Source organism: Fistularia commersonii, chromosome 15, assembly GCF_037954325.1.
Source record: "Fistularia commersonii isolate RoL2024-O1a breed Wild chromosome 15, RoL_Fcom_v1.0, whole genome shotgun sequence".
NCBI lineage: Eukaryota > Metazoa > Chordata > Actinopteri > Syngnathiformes > Fistulariidae > Fistularia > Fistularia commersonii.
In genome coordinates this window covers 17,909,184-17,929,806 of record NC_141298.1, presented here as the reverse complement: position 1 = coordinate 17,929,806, position 20,623 = coordinate 17,909,184, and the positions used below count along the sequence as shown (strand labels likewise).

At 50.0% G+C, this 20,623-nt stretch overlaps 3 protein-coding genes and 1 long non-coding RNA gene across 5 annotated transcripts; all 4 read left to right on the top strand.

Moving 5' to 3' along the window:
* Window positions 1–906: 906 nt before the first annotated feature.
* Window positions 907–3,315, top strand: mmp13a.1 (matrix metallopeptidase 13a, tandem duplicate 1). Its single transcript, XM_086160751.1, has 10 exons — window positions 907–1,029; window positions 1,107–1,354; window positions 1,423–1,571; window positions 1,655–1,783; window positions 1,887–2,048; window positions 2,129–2,258; window positions 2,350–2,483; window positions 2,566–2,725; window positions 2,793–2,896; window positions 2,983–3,315. The coding sequence occupies exons 1-10, from the start codon at window positions 931–933 to the stop codon at window positions 3,090–3,092; spliced, it is 1,425 nt and encodes a 474-aa protein (XP_086016877.1). The 5' UTR covers window positions 907–930; the 3' UTR covers window positions 3,093–3,315.
* A 3,313-nt stretch (window positions 3,316–6,628) lies between these two features.
* On the top strand, window positions 6,629–10,220 carry LOC147226709 (collagenase 3-like). Its single transcript, XM_086160752.1, has 10 exons — window positions 6,629–6,743; window positions 6,821–7,065; window positions 7,148–7,296; window positions 7,398–7,526; window positions 8,377–8,538; window positions 8,607–8,736; window positions 8,811–8,944; window positions 9,027–9,186; window positions 9,266–9,369; window positions 9,815–10,220. Exons 1-10 carry the CDS (start codon window positions 6,645–6,647, stop codon window positions 9,922–9,924), a joined length of 1,422 nt encoding a protein of 473 aa, XP_086016878.1. The 5' UTR covers window positions 6,629–6,644; the 3' UTR covers window positions 9,925–10,220.
* A 1,295-nt stretch (window positions 10,221–11,515) lies between these two features.
* LOC147226708 (uncharacterized) lies at window positions 11,516–13,312 on the top strand. The gene is made up of 4 exons (XR_015107206.1): window positions 11,516–11,546; window positions 11,782–11,828; window positions 12,549–12,596; window positions 12,770–13,312. It is a non-coding gene; the product is annotated as an uncharacterized LOC147226708 (long non-coding RNA).
* A 2,423-nt stretch (window positions 13,313–15,735) lies between these two features.
* On the top strand, window positions 15,736–20,368 carry acat1 (acetyl-CoA acetyltransferase 1). 2 transcript variants are annotated; one of them, XM_086160187.1, is made up of 13 exons: window positions 15,736–15,871; window positions 16,321–16,368; window positions 16,445–16,562; window positions 16,666–16,761; window positions 17,371–17,471; window positions 17,683–17,826; window positions 18,540–18,690; window positions 18,775–18,870; window positions 18,946–19,059; window positions 19,390–19,454; window positions 19,550–19,707; window positions 19,993–20,160; window positions 20,237–20,368. In XM_086160187.1, the coding sequence occupies exons 1-12, from the start codon at window positions 15,821–15,823 to the stop codon at window positions 20,111–20,113; spliced, it is 1,263 nt and encodes a 420-aa protein (XP_086016313.1). In that variant the 5' UTR covers window positions 15,736–15,820; the 3' UTR covers window positions 20,114–20,160; window positions 20,237–20,368. The 2 variants fall into 2 exon arrangements, with proteins under 2 accessions (XP_086016313.1, XP_086016312.1); XM_086160186.1 differs by having other exon boundaries at window positions 19,993–20,368.
* The last annotated feature ends 255 nt before the right edge of the window (window positions 20,369–20,623 follow it).

Genomic DNA, 20,623 nt, shown 5'->3' with positions numbered 1-20,623 from the left:
GTTCATAAACCAAAAGTGTAAAATTGATATTTGACTGTCAATCGAACCTGATGTCGGCAGGAAGCAAGCGCAGAACTTGAAAATGGAGACATTTGCTTTATTTTCAAATGCGCCAATCATAAATCAGTATCTGTTTTGAACAGGTGCAGAAATCACATCCCAACTTTGCCGGTGTTTTTGGCAGCGGCCGAGTCCGACCTGTGGTGTAGATCGTAACGTTGGTGCAGAAGTGTGAATCATGGGAGCGGGCCTGTCAGATGTCTCATGTCCATATATGAGTGATAAATCACAATTTATGCCCAAAAAGTCACATTGCTGTATATTTCCTCTGTGGTGTCAGGTTTAGAGGTCCGCCTGGCTCCACACCTGGCCCGATGCTCCCCAGCCTCAAGGAGACCAGGGCTTCCTTCACGTATTGATTGCTAACGCGAGCAGCAAGCAAACAAAAGCGCACGTTTGTCATATCCGGAAAGGCGAGACGAGGGATTAATTCGGTCAGCAGTGAACGCACACCTTAATAGGGATAGAAAAGTTTTGTTTTCGCTAGGTTTGGGATGGTCTTTAGAAAGCATCTGCCGCGTCGTCAACTGTTGGAGTGGTTGTTTTCACAGGTAATCTCATGACAGTGGAAAACCTTGGAGAAAAGCGGGAATGAACTTCCAAAGAAATGAACTGATCAATTGAAAAGGAAGATAAACACTGATTTGATTGGAAGAAACACAAGGGGGAAACTTGAGTGTGTTTTGTGAATGAGCGCTCAGATATCAGCAGAAAAATTGTCTGGTTTGGGGTTTGTTTTTTGTTTCTTCCTCAGCGAGGTGATGACATCACGCTGACTCACAGCGGTTGCTCAACAGGCCGAGTCGACCGGCCTATAAAGCATCGCCGGCACCCGGCAGAAGGAGAGAACCTGGCGAGCAAGAAGGAACGATGAGAACTTTGGAAGTGAGCGTTTTCTTCTGCCTGGCGGCGGCCGTCTTCTGCGTGCCCGTGTCCAGGCTGGCCGACGACGAAGAGGACTTTGCAATCGTGAGTTCCGGTTTGCCGTGCCGGGTTTCAATTTTTCTCCGATATTCACAGTGCTTTATCTCCTCCTCCTCTCTCAGAATTACCTGAAGAACTTCTACAACCTGACCGAGGAGGGCAGCGTCATCTCCAGAAGCAGGACCAGCGTGTTGGCCCGCAAGCTGGCTGAGATGCAGAGCTTCATGGGCCTGCAGGTCAATGGCTTTCTGGACGCCGAAACCATGAAGGTGATGAAAAAGCCTCGCTGCGGCTTCCCGGACGTCCAGATCAGCTCCTACTCCACCTCTGGCGTTAACCTGAAGTGGAAGACCAACAGTCTGACCTACAGGTGACCGACCCTCGGATCGGAAAGGCTCCGTCGCTTCGATTCCGCCCGCTAACCGCCCGATCTTGCAGGATAGAGAACTACACCCCCGACATGTCCAGAGCGGAGGTGGACGACTCCATCGAGAGGGCTGTGCAGGTCTGGGCCAAAGTCACCCCTCTGAGGTTCACCAGGATCTACAGCGGCACGGCCGACATCATGATCTCCTTCAACAGGGGAGGTAAGTTCTGGCGGTTTCCACCTCGGTTCAGATGTGCGTTCCTCTGTCCTGCCCGAGCTGACGGCCGACGCTCCCGTCCGCAGCCCACGGTGACAACAACCCCTTCGACGGCCCCGACGGCATCCTGGCCCACGCCTTCGCCCCCGGGCCCCACATCGGAGGAGACGCTCATTTCGACGAGGACGAGAACTTCACCTACCGCTCCAAGAACGGTGAGTCGCCCCCGGCAGCCTGAGGCGCACGCCGGGGCCGGCGGAGCTCCGGGTTTTGAGTCCCCCTCTCATCTGACGGTCTCCCGGCTGCCCCGATCCTCAGGACGGATCCTGTTCCTGGTGGCGGCGCACGAGTTCGGACACTCTCTGGGTCTGGGTCACTCCAGGGACCGCGGCGCCCTCATGTTCCCCACCTACTCCAGCGCCGACACCGACAACTACGTCCTGCCGCAGGACGACGTCAACGGCATCCAGTCCCTCTACGGTCAGTCGACGTCCGACAGCGCGGATCTCAGGTGGCCGCTCGGAGGTCTCACCCGAGCTCTTAACGTGTTCCAACTCCAGGTAAAAACCCAGACGAGGATCCCTCCGACCCCTCGCCGACCAACCCCAAGACCCCCGACTCCTGCGACCCGACGATGGTGCTGGACGCCGCGGCCACCCTCCGCGGGGAGATGTTCTTCTTCAAAGACAGGTACGGGACGGGCCGAACGCCGGAAACCTGACCGAGGATAAACCCTCCGACGCTTGGCAGGAGGTCACCTGTGCTCTGCTTCTGCGCTCAGGTTCCTGTGGCGCAGCCGACTCTACAGCAACACGCCCCAGCAGGGCCTCATCTCCGACTTCTGGCCCCAAGCGCCCGACAGCATCGACGCTGCCTACGAGAACCGGGAGACCGACAGCGTGCTGCTGTTCAAAGGTGTTTTGCCGGCGTCCCCGACATCACGCGGCTTCGCCGAAGATTTTACCCGCACGTGCTAGAACGCCTCCGCTGTCCGCAGGTCGTCAGGTTTGGGCTTTCAAAGGCTACACCCCGGTCCGAGGATACCCCAGGTCCATCTCCTCCCTGGGGCTCCCCAAGTCGGTGCCAAAGATCGACGGGGCTCTCCACAACCGGCACACAGGAAAGACTCTGTTCTTTGTCGGCAGACAGTATTACAGGTGCGTAATCCCCGGGATCCGCCGGTTCCGGCGCCGACTCCGTCTAATCGTTCCTCCCGTGTTCTAGTTACGATGAGTTGAAACGGAGAATGGACAAGGGAGGCCCCAAAAGCATCGAAGAGACCTTCCGCGGCATGACCGGCAAGGTGACGGCCGCCCTCCAGTTCAGAGGTGAGTTTCGCCGGTGGAAGCACGGCGTCGGCCATTCGTCCCGCGAGGTGGACGACTCACGGTCTGTCCTCCGCTCTCCTCGCCAGGGTTCGCCTACATCTACAGCGGGCCTCAGATGTTCGAGTACAGCCTGACCAGCGGCAGGATGCTCCGCCTGCTCGGGAACAACTACTTCTTAAGATGCACCAACTTTTGAAGACCACGTTTTCAAATATCCGCTATCTTTGTATTTTTTTTTCAACTGTAGCATTTTGGAACTATATTAAATTAACTTAAATTTTCATGAAACTTAACCTATTTTCTGTGTAAGGTAAATGATGTGTTGGAGCTGTTGCTTTTTTGCACCCAGATTTGCACATGAATACTGCGTACGATCACTGTCAATGACATCACAATAAAACAGCTTCTCTGATGGGAAACAACCTTGTTTGGATTTATTCGAACGCGTTTCCACGGTGAAATGGCGAGAGCCTCGAGGTACCCGGTTGGATTCCTACTGTGGGCTTTTTTGTGTGGAGTCTCCATGTTCTCTGTGTCTGTCTGGGGTTCCTCCCGCCGTCCAAATACATCCAGGAATTTCATCTGAGACCCTACGTTGTCCAGACGTGTGAATAAAAGGGTTAATGATTGGTTGTCTTTACATGACGCCCTGTGATTGGCCGGTCCGGCGTGAACACGACCTCTCGGCCAATCACAGCTGGGATAGGATCCGGTGACCTCGTCTGCTGGACAGGCGGGAGAGAAAAGAAGCGGTTTATTTTTAACTTACCTTTACATAGTTTGCAACTGCTTAGTATAGCAGTGTGCGAAATGTGAAAGAACATCTTTTGTTTGTTAGTTTGTTTAGAAGTTTATTAGGACAGTGTACAAATACATTAAGCACAGAGGCAGAGATGTTTGTACCAGATTATAGCTCATAGCTAATTTCCATCTGTAGTCCTGGACAATACAAATATAAAACTGTATAAAATAGACAATATATATAAAATATACAGATAGGCAATGAAATAACTATACAATATATAAACAGGCAATAAAATATGTATTTTGCAAGTTGAAAGTGCTATTGTTGTGATATTGTTACTTTGGTCATCCGGGAGCCATCAGATGTTTCCCTTCTGGGGAAACATCTGATGGCAAAATACCCGTCTGGCATTGCTAGCGTGAGCATGTTTGGATCTCCAGAATCCAATTTTTAACGGCCCGTGTAAAGGTGTGAAAATCAGTCATGTTCTTCAGATTGTCTGGAGGCCCATTCCGTTCTTTTATGGCTTTACAGGAAAAGGCAGATTGAGAAAAGGCAGAGTTTCTTTTAGGAACATCACAGTCTCCTCTAGACACCGACCTCAGCACTGGACTTGTGAGTTTGAAGCGAGGCTCGATGGAGGTCTTAAGAGGAGGAGGGGCGGCGTTATGGAAGATTTTGTGGACCAGACGGATATCAGAGTACCTGATCAAGTTGTCAAAACTTAATAATTTATATTTTCCCAAGATATGGCAATGATGATAGTGCCTTGGCTTTTTATCAAGAATTTTTAGGGCTTGATTATGTAAAGATCTCAGAGATTTTAGGGTTGTCAGGTTAGCCTGAGACCAGGATGATATGCAATATAAAATGTGGGATATGATGGTGGCATCAAGGTAAGACTTTGCAGCTTCTTGTGATAGCGTGTTCCTGATATGTCGAAAGTTCAAAATGTTAAACTTCAAGGCATTACAGATCTTTTTAATATGATTTTTAGAAACTACTTTTCTACTTTGTAGAGATAAATTCACATAAAGGTACAGCGTATATGCATTGCCAAGTATTCTTTAATGCTTGACCCTCCCCTCAAGAGGTGTGTGTCGACCTCTTCCTCCTCGAGGTCTCAGGGGTTTCCAGCTTGAAGACGTATCTGCGTGGACACCTTTCGTCCGTGCACGCGCCTGCCTTGCTAGTTGTCAAATAGCACCGGCAGGAACGGTTGTATTCCTGAGGCACCGTGTCAAACAACATTTCTTCGCGTACGTCAACAAGCAAATCACTATAATTTGCTGGCTGAAGCCGGGGGAGACACGTCCCGACGGGTTTCGGTCGGCGTCGCTCACTCCAGCGGAGATGTTTTCTCTCCCTTCCAGTGTGCAGGGAGATGGGCCCGCTTCATCCTTTCATTGAAACGTACAGTTCTGAGCGCTGACAGCAGCTCTGGCGCCGAGGGGGAAGCTGATCCTGAGACTGAAAGTTCATTTCAGTTCAATAAAGTTCATCCATCCATCTTCTGCTGGGCCAGAGGAAAGGTGTGTGTGTGTGGTCGCCAGTCAATCGCAGGGTCGCATATAACCACGGATATTCACTCATTCGAGGTAATTTTCCCAATTGTTTCCAATTAATTGCTGCATGTTTTGGGAATGTGGCAGGAATCCGGAGGAAACCCACGCCGACTCGGGAAGAACATGCAAACTGATGAGGCCACATTGCTAACCATTGCACCGGCGGGCCGCTGCAGTTCACTTCACTTCAATTTAGTAAGGTTAATTTTAGTTAAGTTAAATTCAATTCAATTCAGTTAAGTTAAGTTCACTTCCATTATGTGAATATCTGAACGAAGTGATAAGACCTTATGTTCCCGGCAGAGAGCTGCGTTCCTCTAATACAAACCCACTAGCAGTACCTTCTGCTCGCTCTAAGCGATCTCAGGCAAAACTGTTCTCAGTTCTACTACCTCAGTGGTGGAACAAACTTCCGGAAGCAACAAGACGAGCATCATCTTTCTCAACCTTCAAGAAACAGGTAAAAACTGTTCTCTTTCAGGACTTTTTACTGCGCTGATGCCCCAGATCAAGTTAGGCAGCAAGTTAGGCTATGCAGTGTGTGTGTGTGTGTGTGTGTGTGTGTGTGTGTGTGTACGTTTGTGTATGTCTTTGTCAAAAAACAAAACAAAAAAAAAAAACTCACTAACCCCAGCTTACTGTTCTGTATATTTCCTGTGCATCTTGTATTTGCAAGTGTTATTTGCAGTCCTTATGTCCTCTATTGTAAGTCGCTTTGGATAAAACTCTCAGGTCTGCAGGATGAGCGACGCAGAAAATGAATGAGTGAGTCATTTCTGCTTCACAACGGCTTCTCCATGTAGATCATTGTTCTCCTCCTTGCTTATCCGCCATATTTCACCGAGGCCTCACTGAGGCCTCCTCCTCTCAGAGGTGTCATTGCCGCTGTCACTCCTCACACACACACACACACACACACACACACACGCACACGTCCAGGCATGAAGACTTTCTCTATAACGACCCATCAAAAACAGCCGGGATGCCAGATCAGGAATGACAACTTTCCGGCGTGTCACAACGTACCGGCTGGAGCCACTTCAAAACAAAAACAATCTCTTGTGTTCTCTCAGTCGGTGGGATTTCACTCATTCATCCGTCACGCTTTCGTTATCTTTCTCAAATGTAAGAGGGTTTCGCCGAGCAGCCCGTCAACGCTGCTCCTGCAGCGATTCAAATGTCACTTCAGGCTAAGAAAGTCCTGCACGAGATGTGATGCCGTCGCATTGTTGTGTTGGTGTGTCTTGTTTTATGTGTGTGTGTTTGCAAGTAGCTGCGGGAAACCCCATGAGTTGCAGCCGGGAGTGTTCAGATGTTATCTGCTTTGGAGGCCTGTACCTGGATCTCAGGCTGGAGGAGGTTCCTGAACACGCCCACCGGCCCCGGGCCTATATATCCACCGCTGCGGCGGGAGGAGAACATCTGCGGGAGAAGAAACATGATGTTCCTCAGCCTGTGCTTTTCACTCGTCCTCGTCGTCGCTGTCCGCGCTGTTCCAGAGCCGGAGATCAACCTCCAAGATGAGCGTCTGGCGGAGGTGGGTGGCCTCGTCGCGTCGCGCGCACCTTCTCCTCGCCGCTCTCCACGCCATTCCTCGCCGCGTCTCCTTCGCAGAGTTACCTGGAGAACTTCTTCAACCTGGAGAAGGAGAGGGGTCCGCTCACCAGGCGGGGGAACCCGCTCAGCAAGATCCTGAGCGAGATGCAGAGGTTCTTCGGCCTCCAGATCACCGGCTCGCTGGACCTGGACACCTTGGATCTGATGAAGAAGCCCCGCTGCGGCGTCCCGGACAGCAAGATGGCTCGCTTCTCTCACTTTGGAAGTCAACTCAAGTGGGAGAAGAACAGTCTGACCTACAGGTGAAGGTCCGGGTGAGAAGAAGAACCGCAGACGTGAGGCCTTTCGTTCCCGCGGGCGACTAACCTTCTCCTGATGCTCCAGGATAGAGAACTACACCCCCGACATGTCCAGAGCGGAGGTGGACGACTCCATCGAGAAGGCTCTGCGGGTCTGGGCCAAGGTCACCCCTCTGAGGTTCACCAGGATCTACGGCGGCACGGCCGACATCATGATCTCCTTCGGGCGTCAGTGTGAGTAGAAGGTCCATCCTTTCTCCGGCTCGTCCTCCGTGGAGAAGCGGAGGTCGGCGTTCCAGGGAACCGGGTTTGTATCTGCCGGTTTTGTGCGACAGCCCACGGGGATTATTACCCGTTCGACGGCGCCCACGGAACCCTGGCCCACGCCTTCGCCCCCGCCGCCGGCATCGGAGGAGACGCGCACTTCGACGAGGACGAGAACTTCACGTCGCGCTCCGACGCCGGTGAGTTCACCTCTTGCCAGAAGAATCCAGCGGAGCCTTTAGGGCAGGAGTGAGACGATGGGACGCATTTCTTATTTAATTTTTACACGCGTGACAACGAGGTATCGTGTCAATCGAATGAAATTAAAATTGTATTTAAATATTGATTTTTTTTTTAAGCATTTTATTTCAACTTTAAAATCATTAATGATGATATAAATGTACCGATTTTATTTTCTACGTAATCATCCACACACAATTAAACAAAAGGAAAAGGTAAGGAGTTTCTAAATTTAAGATTGATTGAAAACATAGTATAAATAGAATAAAATATTCAAAGAAAATAGTGTGTCGGGACGGATAAAAGAGCAAAATGTCTGCTCTGGGAGCTGCTGGCGTCTGCGGGAGGTGCAGACGTCGGACAATGTCGGGTCTCCAGTGAACCTCCATCATGTTTTTGGAGTGCGGGAGGAACCTGGAGCAGACAGAGCTGGAACAAGTCGGAAAAGTCGTTTTCCCTGCTCACTCGCCTTGCGGGCAGGAGTTCCCAAACTGTCCTCCTGGATCCTTCAGCCCTCCCAGTCTGCTGGGACTCACCTGGCGAGCAAAGCTCAGACCGTCATGGCGTCACAGGAACAGTCGAGTGAAAGCAGCGAAGTCCAGGAGAAAATAACAGGGTAGCGTTTTTTTATCTGAGATTGTCTCTTGAGATTGTCCACCGAGGTTCTGCTTACCCGGGTCCAGTGAGATCAGGAGCTGGTTCTGGTGTCCTGCAGCTGTGATATGGGCTGAGCGGCTTCTCGAGGGTTGAGGTGGTCTGGGAGTCGCGATGTGGTGAAAACGTCTTCTCTGACCGACACGCTGTCTCCAGGATACGTGCTCTTCTTGGTGGCGGCCCACGAGTTCGGCCACTCTCTGGGTCTGGCCCACTCCGACGACCCCGGGGCGCTCATGTACCCCTTGTACACCTTCAGAAACCCCGACACCTTCGTTCTTCCCCGCGACGACGTCAACGGGATCCAGGCGTTGTACGGTGAGCGGCGTCCCCGCGTCTCCACCGCGCTGCCAGTTTCCACGGTACTTACAAGATGTCGCCCGCAGGTCCGAACCCCGACAAGGACCCTCTGCGGCCCGAACCCGAAGCCCCGACGACCCCCGACGCCTGTGACTCCACCATGGTCCTGGACGCCGTGGCCACCCTCCGGGGGGACATGCTCTTCTTCAAAGACAGGTCCCGGACGTTCCGCCGCCGTCCCGTCCGAGCCCGACTCCCCACGCTGACCCCATGTTCTCGTACGCGCTCAGCTTCTTCTGGCGCAGCTACCCTCTCAGCAACACGCCGCAGCAGAGTTACATCACCAACTTCTGGCCCAGCGCCCCATCCAAGGTGGACGCCGCCTACGAGAGCAGATATTCGGACAGACTGTATCTCTTCAAAGGTGCGGTCCATCTCCTCCTCCTCGGGTTCCCGAGCTTCCAAACACTCGTGTCTGAGATGCTTTCCTCTCCGGACGTCGGCAGGTAGGAGGATCTGGGCGTTCAGCGGCTACAACCCGGTCCCGGGCTACCCGAAGAAGCTCACCGGCCTGGGTTTGCCGAGACACGTGAAGAAGATCGACGCCGCTCTTTATGACGCCGAGACCGGAAAGACTCTGCTCTTCACCGGCAGCTCCTACTACAGGTACGTGGGTGCGTCTGCCCTGGTCCATGACTGCATCCGCGAGACGTTCTTCACCAAACCGCTCTCACCACCTCTTCAGCTACGATGAGGCCAGGAGGTCTTTGGACTCCAGGGTCCCCAAGCGCGTGGATCAGACCTTCTCCGGGCTGACCAGCGGGGTGACGGCGGCTTTCCAGTACCGAGGTGAGTCACAGCGGCGACGACAGAGCTGATCTCCGCTTCCATAACCTTCTCATCACCTTCACACCGGATCACATTCACCCGTTCATCTCACCTCAGCCGGCCGAAGGTATAGAATAAATACACTACAGCTTTCAGTATCTCCTTCCTGAGAGGTGGAGGAGATGGAGGTGGAGCTGGAGGCCGCAGAGATGAAGATGCGGATGTTCTCTTTGGGAGGGAGGAGGATCAAGAAGGAGGCCTTCAGAGGGACAGCACATCTTAGATGTTCTGGAGATAAAGTCATACTGAGATGGTTGGACGTGGACAGAGGAGGGATGAGTAGAAGGATGCGGAGCTTGGAGGTCTGGAGGAAGACCAGGGAGGAGCTTTGTGGTTAGATGGTGTGAGAGGAGAGGGTCAGATGGAGGCAGATGATTGACAGAGATGCTCTCGTCCACCTCTGCAGGGTTCACCTACATCTACAGCGGACCCTACATGTACGAGTACAGCCTGCGGACCGGAAGGCTGTTCCGCGTGTTGAGGAACCGCTACTTCTTACGCTGCACCAACTACTAGACCGTCAGCTCAACTGCTGCTGGCAGTCAAAGTGCAAATCTTAGTTGCACTGACTGCGTATCTAACCAGTATATCAACGCTTATCTTCCTCGTTCAGAGAGTTCTCTCGGGTACGTGGTGATTATTTCCACGTTCTGGGTGTGGAGGCTTCAGATGTGGGTTCGACGCCGCCGTCTTCAGCTCCACCGCTGGAACCTGAGCGCGATCTAAACCGCCGGCGTGAATATGCTTTCGAAATGCCCAAGTTATGTAACCGTGTGTGCGGATCTGCCAAAATAAAAGCTTCACCTCCAGGAGTTCATGCATTCATCAGCGCGGAAGCAAGGAATTGTGTCAGGAGAAGACAACCGCTGTCAATCACAGGTTAGAGACATACTCACTCTCACATTTAGGGAGCTTTTGGAGGAACCTCACTCAGACGTGGAGGCTCCACACAGAAAAGACGCTCTGTGGGAATTCAACCTGGGACCTTCTAGCTGAGAGGTGGAGGCGATGGACTGCTGCACCGCCACCGCTGATCGTATCTGCTTTGTTTTTGCACCATTTCTCAGCTCGTGTTCCTGCAGGCAGAACCTGTGGCTGACCTCGGCTTACCTCCGCTGCCCGCCCGCTCCCCTCTGTGCTCTTTATCTACTTCATGTTTTTCCAAACGGACCTGTTCAGGCGCTCGCAGGCCTGTCGCGTCGCCCGGTCCTGCAGTCTCCTCTCTGAAAATGTACTTTTACGGCGACCAAGTACATCCGCGCCCCGGCCCGGCGGGACAAAGAACACACGAAGCGTGCAGCGGACTTGCAATGATGAAGATATTGACGGCGTTGACGATGGCGAGCTGTCGAGCAGAGCACTGACGCTGCATGCCGGCAAATGGAGCTTTCTTTGAAGCCCAAGTAGACAGGGATGAACCGCGGCGCTCATCTGTCGGTGAAAATGTAAAAACGAGAACGACGAGAGGATTCAAAATGTTTTCCTTCTTTCCACGTGATCTACGCGCTTTTTCGCCCCGTCAAGAAATGACAGGGTGTGTCTCAAAAACACATTTGAGCGCAATATTTCAAGACATGTTCAAGCATCATGGTCTTTTCAGGAGTGAAAATACCTAAAGCTGATTTGTGGTATTAAAAACTCCTCACTCTCTCCCTGCTATAGTATTATGATGTAGGTGGGGTCGAAGTAAAAACGGTGCCTGGAGGTCATACCTGTCAGACATAACACGTAACACCACAGAGGATTCATGAACAGTCACTTGTAATTTCACAACACAAATATTTCCCGTAGTGAGAAAAATGAATGTTAAAAGATCACAATACACAACTGGATCATCTCAGAAAAGATGACAACAGACAAGCACCGCTTGACATTTTAGACATCAAGCTGAGGTTTTGAAAATAGCCTCCACTAAAAAAGTAACATTACAAAAAGATTTCTCCTTTTAATTTTCATAAACATATCTCTTCATGAGAAAAATCCATCTCTGTCAGGAGGCAGCTGAGGAGCGTTGCAATAATATCTGTGACCACTAGGTGTCGCTGTCCTGCGCTTCGCAGCAGGAAGCGTCCCGCTAAAGCGCCCCTTAACAGAGTAAGTATGGCGCTTGAGTCGGACTGTTTCTCAGCCCTTCACAGGTACGTGAAATACTAATTAATTCGTAAAATGTAAAGCCTAAATACGGCGTAGCCTCTAAATGATCGTCTAGTTCATCCGCATGTGAAATAAACTGTCAAAATATGTTTTTGAAGTGGTTTGAGTTTTTGTACTAAGCTAGCAAGCGGCGTCTTGGATGCTAACCCGGAAGTTGGCGTTCAGTGGAGATTGTTGTTTAAAGTTGGTATTTTTCCATATAATGACTTTTATTCACAGAGAAAGGAGATAAAAAATGAAGATTTGTTTTGATCAACAAGTGGCTGGTATGTAATCGTATTATATTTCAGTGATAATCGTGTGTTCATGTAAATTCTGTTATCCGTGGTTTGTACACTCAAGATTTGAAAATTGCACCGTCATCATAGACACAGAACACAGACTGGATAACATTTGATTTCATCAATTTCAAAGTATATATATATAAGTAAGAATATTAACAATAGAAGATTTAAAAACTTAATAAATAGAAAAAAACACCACTCGTAAAAAAATTGATCTGTTTGTTTATCTTGTGTATTTGTTTGACACGACAAGATTGATATTTTGAGAAGCAAAATATCCTATATAATGTAAACTACATATTTACTCATGATATTTATATATACACACTACATACATACATACATGCTGCATATACATACATTCTATACATATATAGGTATATCTTCAGAGTGTCATTGTAATGGAGGGGCACTGATAGTTCGGGGATTAAAAGTATTCCTGAACCTGGTTGTCCTAGTGTGTGTGTGTGTGTGTGTGTGTGTGTGTGTGTGTGTGTGTGTGTGTGTGTGTGTGTGTGTGTGTGTGTGTGAGAGAGAGATTATGATTATTAATGTTTAAAGGTGCTTTTCAAATGTTCCTTTTTCTATGATGTCCGTTGAATTGGTCTGGCATCATTTATATATGGAGAAGAGTGGATGTGGTCTCAGACACTTTGAGATTCATGCTTTTGTTTTCTCTTTTGAATATTCTTACAAAAACAGAGCTCTCTTGCTGATCAGCCCCCAAGAGATGCTCATCACTTCTTCCTGGTAAAGTCACTGTTTTGTTATATGTGGGATAGGGCATTTTGGAGTTGTGTTTCCTCAAATTGGCAGAAGTGAAGGTGTTTTTGCCTTGATATATTAAAATGTATGTCATGTTGCTTTTGTGTACTGCAGTGTTTTTTTTAAACCTTTATTATGTTGGGATCTGGGGTGATCAGTCTTTGCAGTTCTTCACTGGAGAGCCTCGTCAAGCATCAGGTGTGCGCAGCGCTGCGGTTCATCAGCCGCCGTCAGGCTGAGCTTCAGAGGAGCCTGCTGCCGGCCCCTCGGGGCCAGATTCTGGTCTGGAGCGGGCACCTCCACACAGACCCTCTCCAGGATTCCATTCATCCCTTCCTGGCGGAGCTTCCGCTCCAGAGTAACATCCGTTCACTCCGTTTCGCTCCTGAGCCCAGAATTCAACGTCTCGCTTTCCCTCGCAAGTTCTCAGTTCCTAAGACTCTTGCGACTCAGATCGCCTTTTCTTGTTGGCTCCTGAGACTCTGATCGCTCCCAAGCTCCCAAAGTCTATGACTCGCCTTTCCTTGCAAGTTCCTGAGACTACGTTGTACACAGAGGCAACCTGGATCCAACACTGTCGTCCGTTCACTTGCAATAAACCCTTAAGCGCCTTCCCACCTCAGTGTTTTTGATTTGGGTTAGCTGCTGCCGAAGATCATGACGTTAATCTGGCAGGGAATTGTTCTCTGCACATTACCCATCACAGATGAACCATGAGGGTGGTGATGAGCCGCTTCATTCCAGAGGCACAGAAGCCTGAGTCGCCCAGGGGAGCAGTTAGCGGTTAGGTGTCTTGGACTGGGAGAAGCTCGGGAACCGAACGAACAACTTTAAGTTCCACAATGACCTGACCACCTGAACCATGCTTCCATACCTCCTGTGAAGGTACTAACTGACTTGTAGACACACCAACTGTGTTTCTGCATGTATTTCGCATGCTGCTTCTTTGTCAGTTGTTTGATTAACTTAAAGTAAGAATCAGAATTGCTTTAGTCACCAAGTCATTTTGAAATTTTGGATAAAAGCGTCTGCCAAATGACTAATGAAATGTTAAAAACTCCAAGGAATTTGCTTGGGTTGATGGTGCTCAACAGACAACATGTAACAGGCATCAAATAAGTGAAAAATAAAATTGAGATCGGGGCGATCGTGTTTGGTTGTGCAAATGTAGTGCATTAGAGGGGTCGCTACAGTGTCACTGGGGGACGGGGCATTATTTAGGAGGTGGGCTGTCGATGGGAAGAAGCTGTTTTTGTGGCGGGATGTTGGGTCCTGATGGATGTTGGATCCCCTCAAGCTCCTGCCAGAGGCAAGAGGCTGGAAAAGTTGATGTCCTGGGCGAGCCCTCTCACCCAGGATCTGCCTGCGGGTCTGGAGGTGTCCAGGTCCTGTGAGAGGATAGATTCCAGCCAGTCACCCTCTCTCCAGAGCGGATGGTACGCTACTGTCCGCCCTTGTCTCTGTTGGCGGCAGCGTACCGGTTGGTGATGGAGGAGGTGAGGATGGACTCGATGGTTGAGGTGTAGAAGTGCACCGTCATCGTCTTTGGCAAGTTAAACTAATTAAACTGTTGTGTTTTGTTGTGAGCTTTCATCTGAGGTCCTGGGAGATGATCGTTCCCAGGAAGCGGCGGGACTTCATGAATGGTGTGATTAACGTGATTGACGGCTAAGGTGTGATTTTTGTGGAGATGTGGTCAGCTCTTTGGTCACTTGCGGAGAAGAGTGCCAGATACTTTCCCTGCTTTGGATTAATGTGTTGTCATTCACTTAAAAGCATCATCGAGACAACACTGTTTTTAAATTCATTAATGGAAGACACCATTGAGAAATGCGATTTAATAAAGTAAAGCTGTGTTACTTTTGTGTCGCAGGTGTGCCTGATGTGGCTTCATCAGGCCATGATCATCACTGCTGCTCAACAGGAAACGGGTGGAGTACAGGACCCCTTTCCTGACCCGGAGTGGAGGAGTTCAAGTATCTCGGGGTCTTGTTCATGAGTGAGGGGAAGATGGACGGGTGGATTGGTGCGGCGTCTGCAGCCATGTGGACTCTACTGGTCTGTCGTGCTGAAGAGGGAGCTGAACCAGAAGGCGAAGGTGGAACTACATTCCTGCCCTCACCAATGGTCACGAGCTGCGGGTAGTGACTGTGGATACAAGCGGCCGGAATGAGTTTCCTCCGCAGGGTGGCCGGACTCTCCCTTAGAGATAAGGTGAGAAGTTTGGTCATCCAGGAGGAGCTCGGAGGAGAGAGGAGCCACACCAGGTGGCTCGGGCATCTGGTCAGGACGCCTGCTGGACGGGGAGGCGCTCCAGACATGTTCATCTGGGAGGAGACCGCAGGGAAGACCCAGGACACGCTGGAGAGACTGAGTCTCCAGGCTGGGATCCTGTGGTCCCCCCAGAGGAGCTGGACCATGTGGCGGGGGAGAGGGAGGCCTGCTGCACCCGCCACCCGACTCAGCGGGGGAGGATGGATGGATGGATGGATGGATGGATGGATGGATGATTGAATGTATTGTTTTTCATTTTGTCACTGCATGCACAGCACAAGTGAAGAAGTGTTCAAGTAAAGGTACATTCTACGGCAACATTCGTCTTCAGTTTTTTGGTTAAGGTTTGACCCGGTGGCAGGTCAGTGTTTTTGACAAACCGCGCAAGGACACTACACCGACAGACAAAAAAGTAACAATAACGGAACTATTTATTTTCAAGGCACACAATAATAAAATGTCCAAGAAAAGATAAAAAGGAGGTAAATAAGAAAACGGGAATGTTTTAAAACAATTTGAATGAAGAAGGGTGTGACTAGTTCGCACTAGTGCCACACGGTGGCACTAGTGCGGCTCTAAGCCTGTTAGCCAGCCGACAAAAACCCTAATGAAGAAAATCATGTCGCCATTGATGCGATTTCAGGAATTGAAAGTAGTAGGATGTGGCACACTGAACTCAACGAGACAACAGGAAGGGAGGCGTCCTTCTTGTTTGTTTTTATCCGCCCACTCATCTACAAATTCGCATACGGTATATCGCTATATTGCGCGTATGCGAGTTGCCGTTAGAACTACAATTCCCAGAATGCATGTCAAACAATCACGTGAGGACACGCCTCTCGCTGTGATTGGCCGGCTTACGTATCCCTCCGCCGCATGGCTGTTGTTGAATTGTTTCCAAGTGATCGAGTCCCAGATTTGTCTCCGCGTCCAAAATGTCATCCGGCGGACTTTTAACCATGCGTTCTCACATATGTAAACACCTGGTAAGACATTTCGTGTGTGCAAAGGCTTCACTTTGTGACTTTGCCCGCCCCGCTGCGGTGCGTCCTTCCTCCGCCCGCGGAGTAAACGTCCGGCGGCAGCCTAGCTTAACCTCCCCGTGTCTGCAGCGTCCTTGACGCCGTGGAACTCACCTGGTGACGCCGTCAGGTGGCCGTGGCTGCGCGGTGAAGCCGCCCCACCGCTCCGGGTCGGTCCTCCCCACGCTCTTAGCCGTGCAAGCACACTGCGTGATGCTAACGGGCACTCAATGTTACTGTATCCCGGGGATATTAATTCACTGGAACTATCAAGTCCCTGTTTAGTGTTCTGCACTGGACCCGAACAGCAGCTGTGATCGTGACCTCGAATCTAACGTGTCACCTCTTTTTATTATTTCTGGCACAACTTGCATGTTTTATGAATACTAAAAACCACCATCCTGCCGTTCCAGGCTCAAAAGTACGTCTCCAGAAGCTACTCATCTCGCCCTTCCCTCAATGTAAGTGCAATAACGCCAAGCTCCACCCGATGCCCTCAGCCTGGACCATAACCGCATCTGAGCCCTGTGCTTGCAGGAGGTGGTGGTGGTCAGCGCGGTCCGCACCCCCATGGGCTCCTTCAGGGGGAGCCTGGCTGCAGTCCCGGCCACCAAACTGGGCTCCGTTGCCATAAAGGGAGCCATCGACAAGGCAGGTGGGTCCGGACCAGACCCTGTGGAACGCAGGCGAGGTCCGTCAGCTCTGTTTTCTGGCTGGAAGTTGGCTGATTTACATCCTCAGACGTTTTGTTTATTTAGGGATTCCCCCCGAAGAGGTGAAGGAGGTCTACATGGGGAATGTCCTTCAAGCAGGCGAAGGACAGGCCCCGACAAGACAAGCCTTGCTCGGAGCAGGTCGGTCCATGGAGATGGTTGTCAACTACTGGTTAAACAATGCAGAGAAGCACACGATATCATAAACTGAAAAATGTTTGAAAGTAATGCGCAACTGCAGGTTTGATGACAGGACCGGAATGATGGATTTACACGGACGTTTAAATGTCTAAATCACAATCATAAAGTCTCAATCTTTATAAGAGTTTGAAGCATCCTCAACCAGACAAGACACAAACTTTATACATTTGACGATAGCAGGAGTTACACGGGTGTCGAGTCTGCACTGCAACACTTTCCAGGCCTGAGACCCTCTATTGGGCAGACAAACTCAAGAAAGGTCATTATAAGTGAAGGAAAAATATATTACTTTAATATAAATACATAGAATATGGAGTTAATATAGATATTTTTTCGTCTAGATAGAAAATATGCAGCAGCTCGTTGTTTGTGGCCGTACGCGCTCATTGCACCTGATCGTCGAACATGTGTTGATACTTCCACGATTTAATACGTAGTACTGTGTAGTACTGTGTAGTACTGAGTAGTACTGTGTAGTACTGTGTAGTACTGTGTTCATGCAACCCAAATGTAGAAACACAAGAGTCCCTTGTGACTTCACTCCTGCAGGTTTGAGTCTGGGCACTCCGGCCACCACCATCAACAAAGTCTGTGCCTCTGGAATGAAGTCCATCATGATGGCCGCCCAGAGTCTGATGTGTGGCCACCAGGTCAGGAGCTCTCCTTCACACTGGCGGTGGAGATATGCACACACTCTCTTTCATATCATTTGTGATGGATTGTATTATTTAAGTCCCCAAGTTGGATCCTTTTTTGAAAAGTGAAAGCTTTATTTTAACCAACAATGTACATCCCAAGCTTCTTCCCGCTCAGCACAGATTGTTGTTTTCCCTCTGTGGGATGCGCTTCTTCTCCTCTTAGGACGTGATGGTCGCAGGAGGCATGGAGAGCATGTCCAACGTCCCGTATGTGATGACCAGAGAAACCCCCGCCTACGGAGGAGTGAGGATGGAAGACCTCATTGTCAAGGACGGGCTCACCGATGTTTATAACAAGTTCCACATGGTAACTGTCGGCTCTGCTCGCGTCCAGACCCGCGTTTTTTAAAGCGTGCAAAGGAGTGATAAAATGCTTAAGGACTCAGTGAGCCTCACTAGTGTGAGCTCGTCTGTGTGTCGCCCTTCTGAAACAGAGCGTCCCGAATCTCTTATATACCTACAGGTGGGCGAATTTTCCAGTTGCCACCGTACCAGTTTTTCCAACACCTGTGTATATTTTTAATACGGTCATTTGCAGACCATAAGCCGCTACTTTTTCACACGCTTTGAACAACATGGCTTAAACAACCATGTGGATAATTTATGGATTTTTTTGTTTTTTTTTGGCCTAATGAGCTTCACGCCGCCAAAACATGTAGCCTCATCACATTGGACCGATGAAATGAGCGTGAAATTCTGAGGCCGTTCAATTTAACGGCTTTATCGGTTTTAGTGCGCAGGAGGAAGACTAAGATAGCCATCAGACAAAGAAAATGGATCGACTTCTCCCTGTTTGGAAAAAAAATTCCAGTCTGTAGTTTATATGTAACTGGTATGTGTTTAATTAAAAGTTAAAAAATGTTTCTTTGCCAATAAGTCATGTTATAATGTGGATACCTGGAGCTGATAGACATGAGCACATATAGTTTTTGTTTAGTTTTAGCCGGTGCGGCTTACATTCAGATGCGCTCAAGTGTCTGTAAGGCACGCTATTTGATGCGCCCGTCCTCTGTCAAACAGGGCAACTGTGCAGAGAACACTGCCAAGAACAGCGCCATCGGCCGGGAGGAGCAGGACGCCTACGCCATCGGCTCCTACACCCGCAGCAAGGCGGCGTACGAGTCTGGCGTGCTGGCCAAGGAGATCGTACCCGTTAGCATTCCCCAGAGAGGTGCGGGGAGAGGACGGACGTATTCCTTTCTCTCGCTCAGCTGTCTTTTCATGGCTAAAGCCGTTTTTTTCTTTTTGTCTGCAGGGAAACCGGACGTGGTCGTGTCCGAGGACGAGGAATGGAGACGGGTGGACTTCAGCAAAGTCCCTAAACTGAAGGCTGTGTTCCAGAAGGAGAACGGTAAAGACGCCGTCGGCGGCGCCCCACCACCATTTTCATCCTCCCTCCCGTCGACAAATGACGTTTGCTCCTCAGGCACGGTGACGGCAGCCAATGCCAGCACGCTGAACGACGGGGCTGCCGCTCTGGTCCTCATGACAGCGGATGCGGCGGCCAGGCTGAACGTCACCCCGCTGGCCAGGATCGTCTGTAAGTCTCTCAGCAAGGAGGAACTTCCGTTCTGCCATCTTAATCTAATGGGAAAAAGAAAGAAATCCAATGGAAATAATGCTTCCTCTTCTCACAACACACTTTATTGGCGTATAAAGCCTTCTGGAAGCTAAAATGTCTTATTTTCAATTCGCTGCACATTCATCTGTTACGCACATTTGCTCGGCGTTTTGGGCTCGAAAAGACCCCGTGCTTATTTCAAGTTTGCCAGCATCCCATTAAATTCAGATTTGACATGAAACATCATGAGCCGGCCGGCTTTCAAGGGACCCGGGTTGATGTCCAAATATTTTATTTTGTTGACCTCAGCCTTTGCCGATGCTGCGGTTGCACCCATTGACTTTCCCATCGCCCCTGCGTTCGCCGTGCCGAAGGTCAGTTTGTCTGAATTCCGCCAAAATGACGATCTTGTTGCCGCCGCCTCGCCGTCCCCCTTGCGAGGATGTCTGAACTCTGGTGCCGGTGTCAGGTGCTGGACGCCGCCGGGCTGAAGAAGGACGACATTTCCATGTGGGAGATCAACGAAGCCTTCAGCGTGGTCGCGCTGGCAAACATCAAGATGTTGGACATCGACCCTGCAAAAGTGAACGTGAACGGCGGAGCCGTGTCTCTGGGACATCCCATCGGGTGAGCGGAAGACATCCAGGCGGATTTTATTTTTCATTTCCAGAAGAAGAGAAAGAGGAAGGCCCTTAATTAGCAGATTAGTCCTCGTTTTAAACAGCTCTAATCATTTCCTTTCTCTTATATGCCCTTATAAATGTGTACATTTGAATATGAGAAAGAATCGACAAACATGGCTGTTTAACAGTCAATATTTTTGAGGACTCGGGGGCCTTTTATTTTGCCTTTTTCCGTCTTTTTCTTGCGATTTATGTCTCACCGCCCGGACGTGAAATCTTTTCCCGTCAGGATGTCCGGCGCTCGGATCGTGGGTCACATGGTGCACAACCTGCAGCCGGGCCAGTTCGGCCTGGCGGGGATCTGCAACGGCGGCGGTGGAGCCTCTTCCATCCTCATCCAGAAGCTGTAGAGCCCCCTGAAGGACCCTTTCTCACCTCCGCCTCCTGGCCGTCAGCGGTGAGGGCCGGCCGGCCTCCGGCGGTTATCTTGGTTTTTCCTTTTCAAGCATCATCTGTTACTTCTCCCCTGACAGAGGCCTTACTCAGAGTGCAATATAGGAGCCCGACTTCCACTCCTGCAGTCTAAAACACTCCCCTGACTCATTTAGTCCCCGATAATATTTAACCGAATTGAAATGGTTGAATAAATAGTTTCTATGAAAGCAGTATTGTGTTAATAGTCCTTTGTGCTTCTCGAGGATTTTGACCTACAAAGTTTGACCGCAGCCGTCTTCTCTGCTGACAGATTTAATTCACCACTAGATGTCACCGTTTGCTAACCTGACGTGCGCGAAAGCGGATCACGCGTGATTCATGACTTCCCGGGTCTTTGCACGCTGCCCTTGTGTTTTTAGTTTCAGATATAAAAATTCAAGGCCGATAAAGTGATGTGTTTTGTGGCGTTGTCTTCCGTGCCGTTC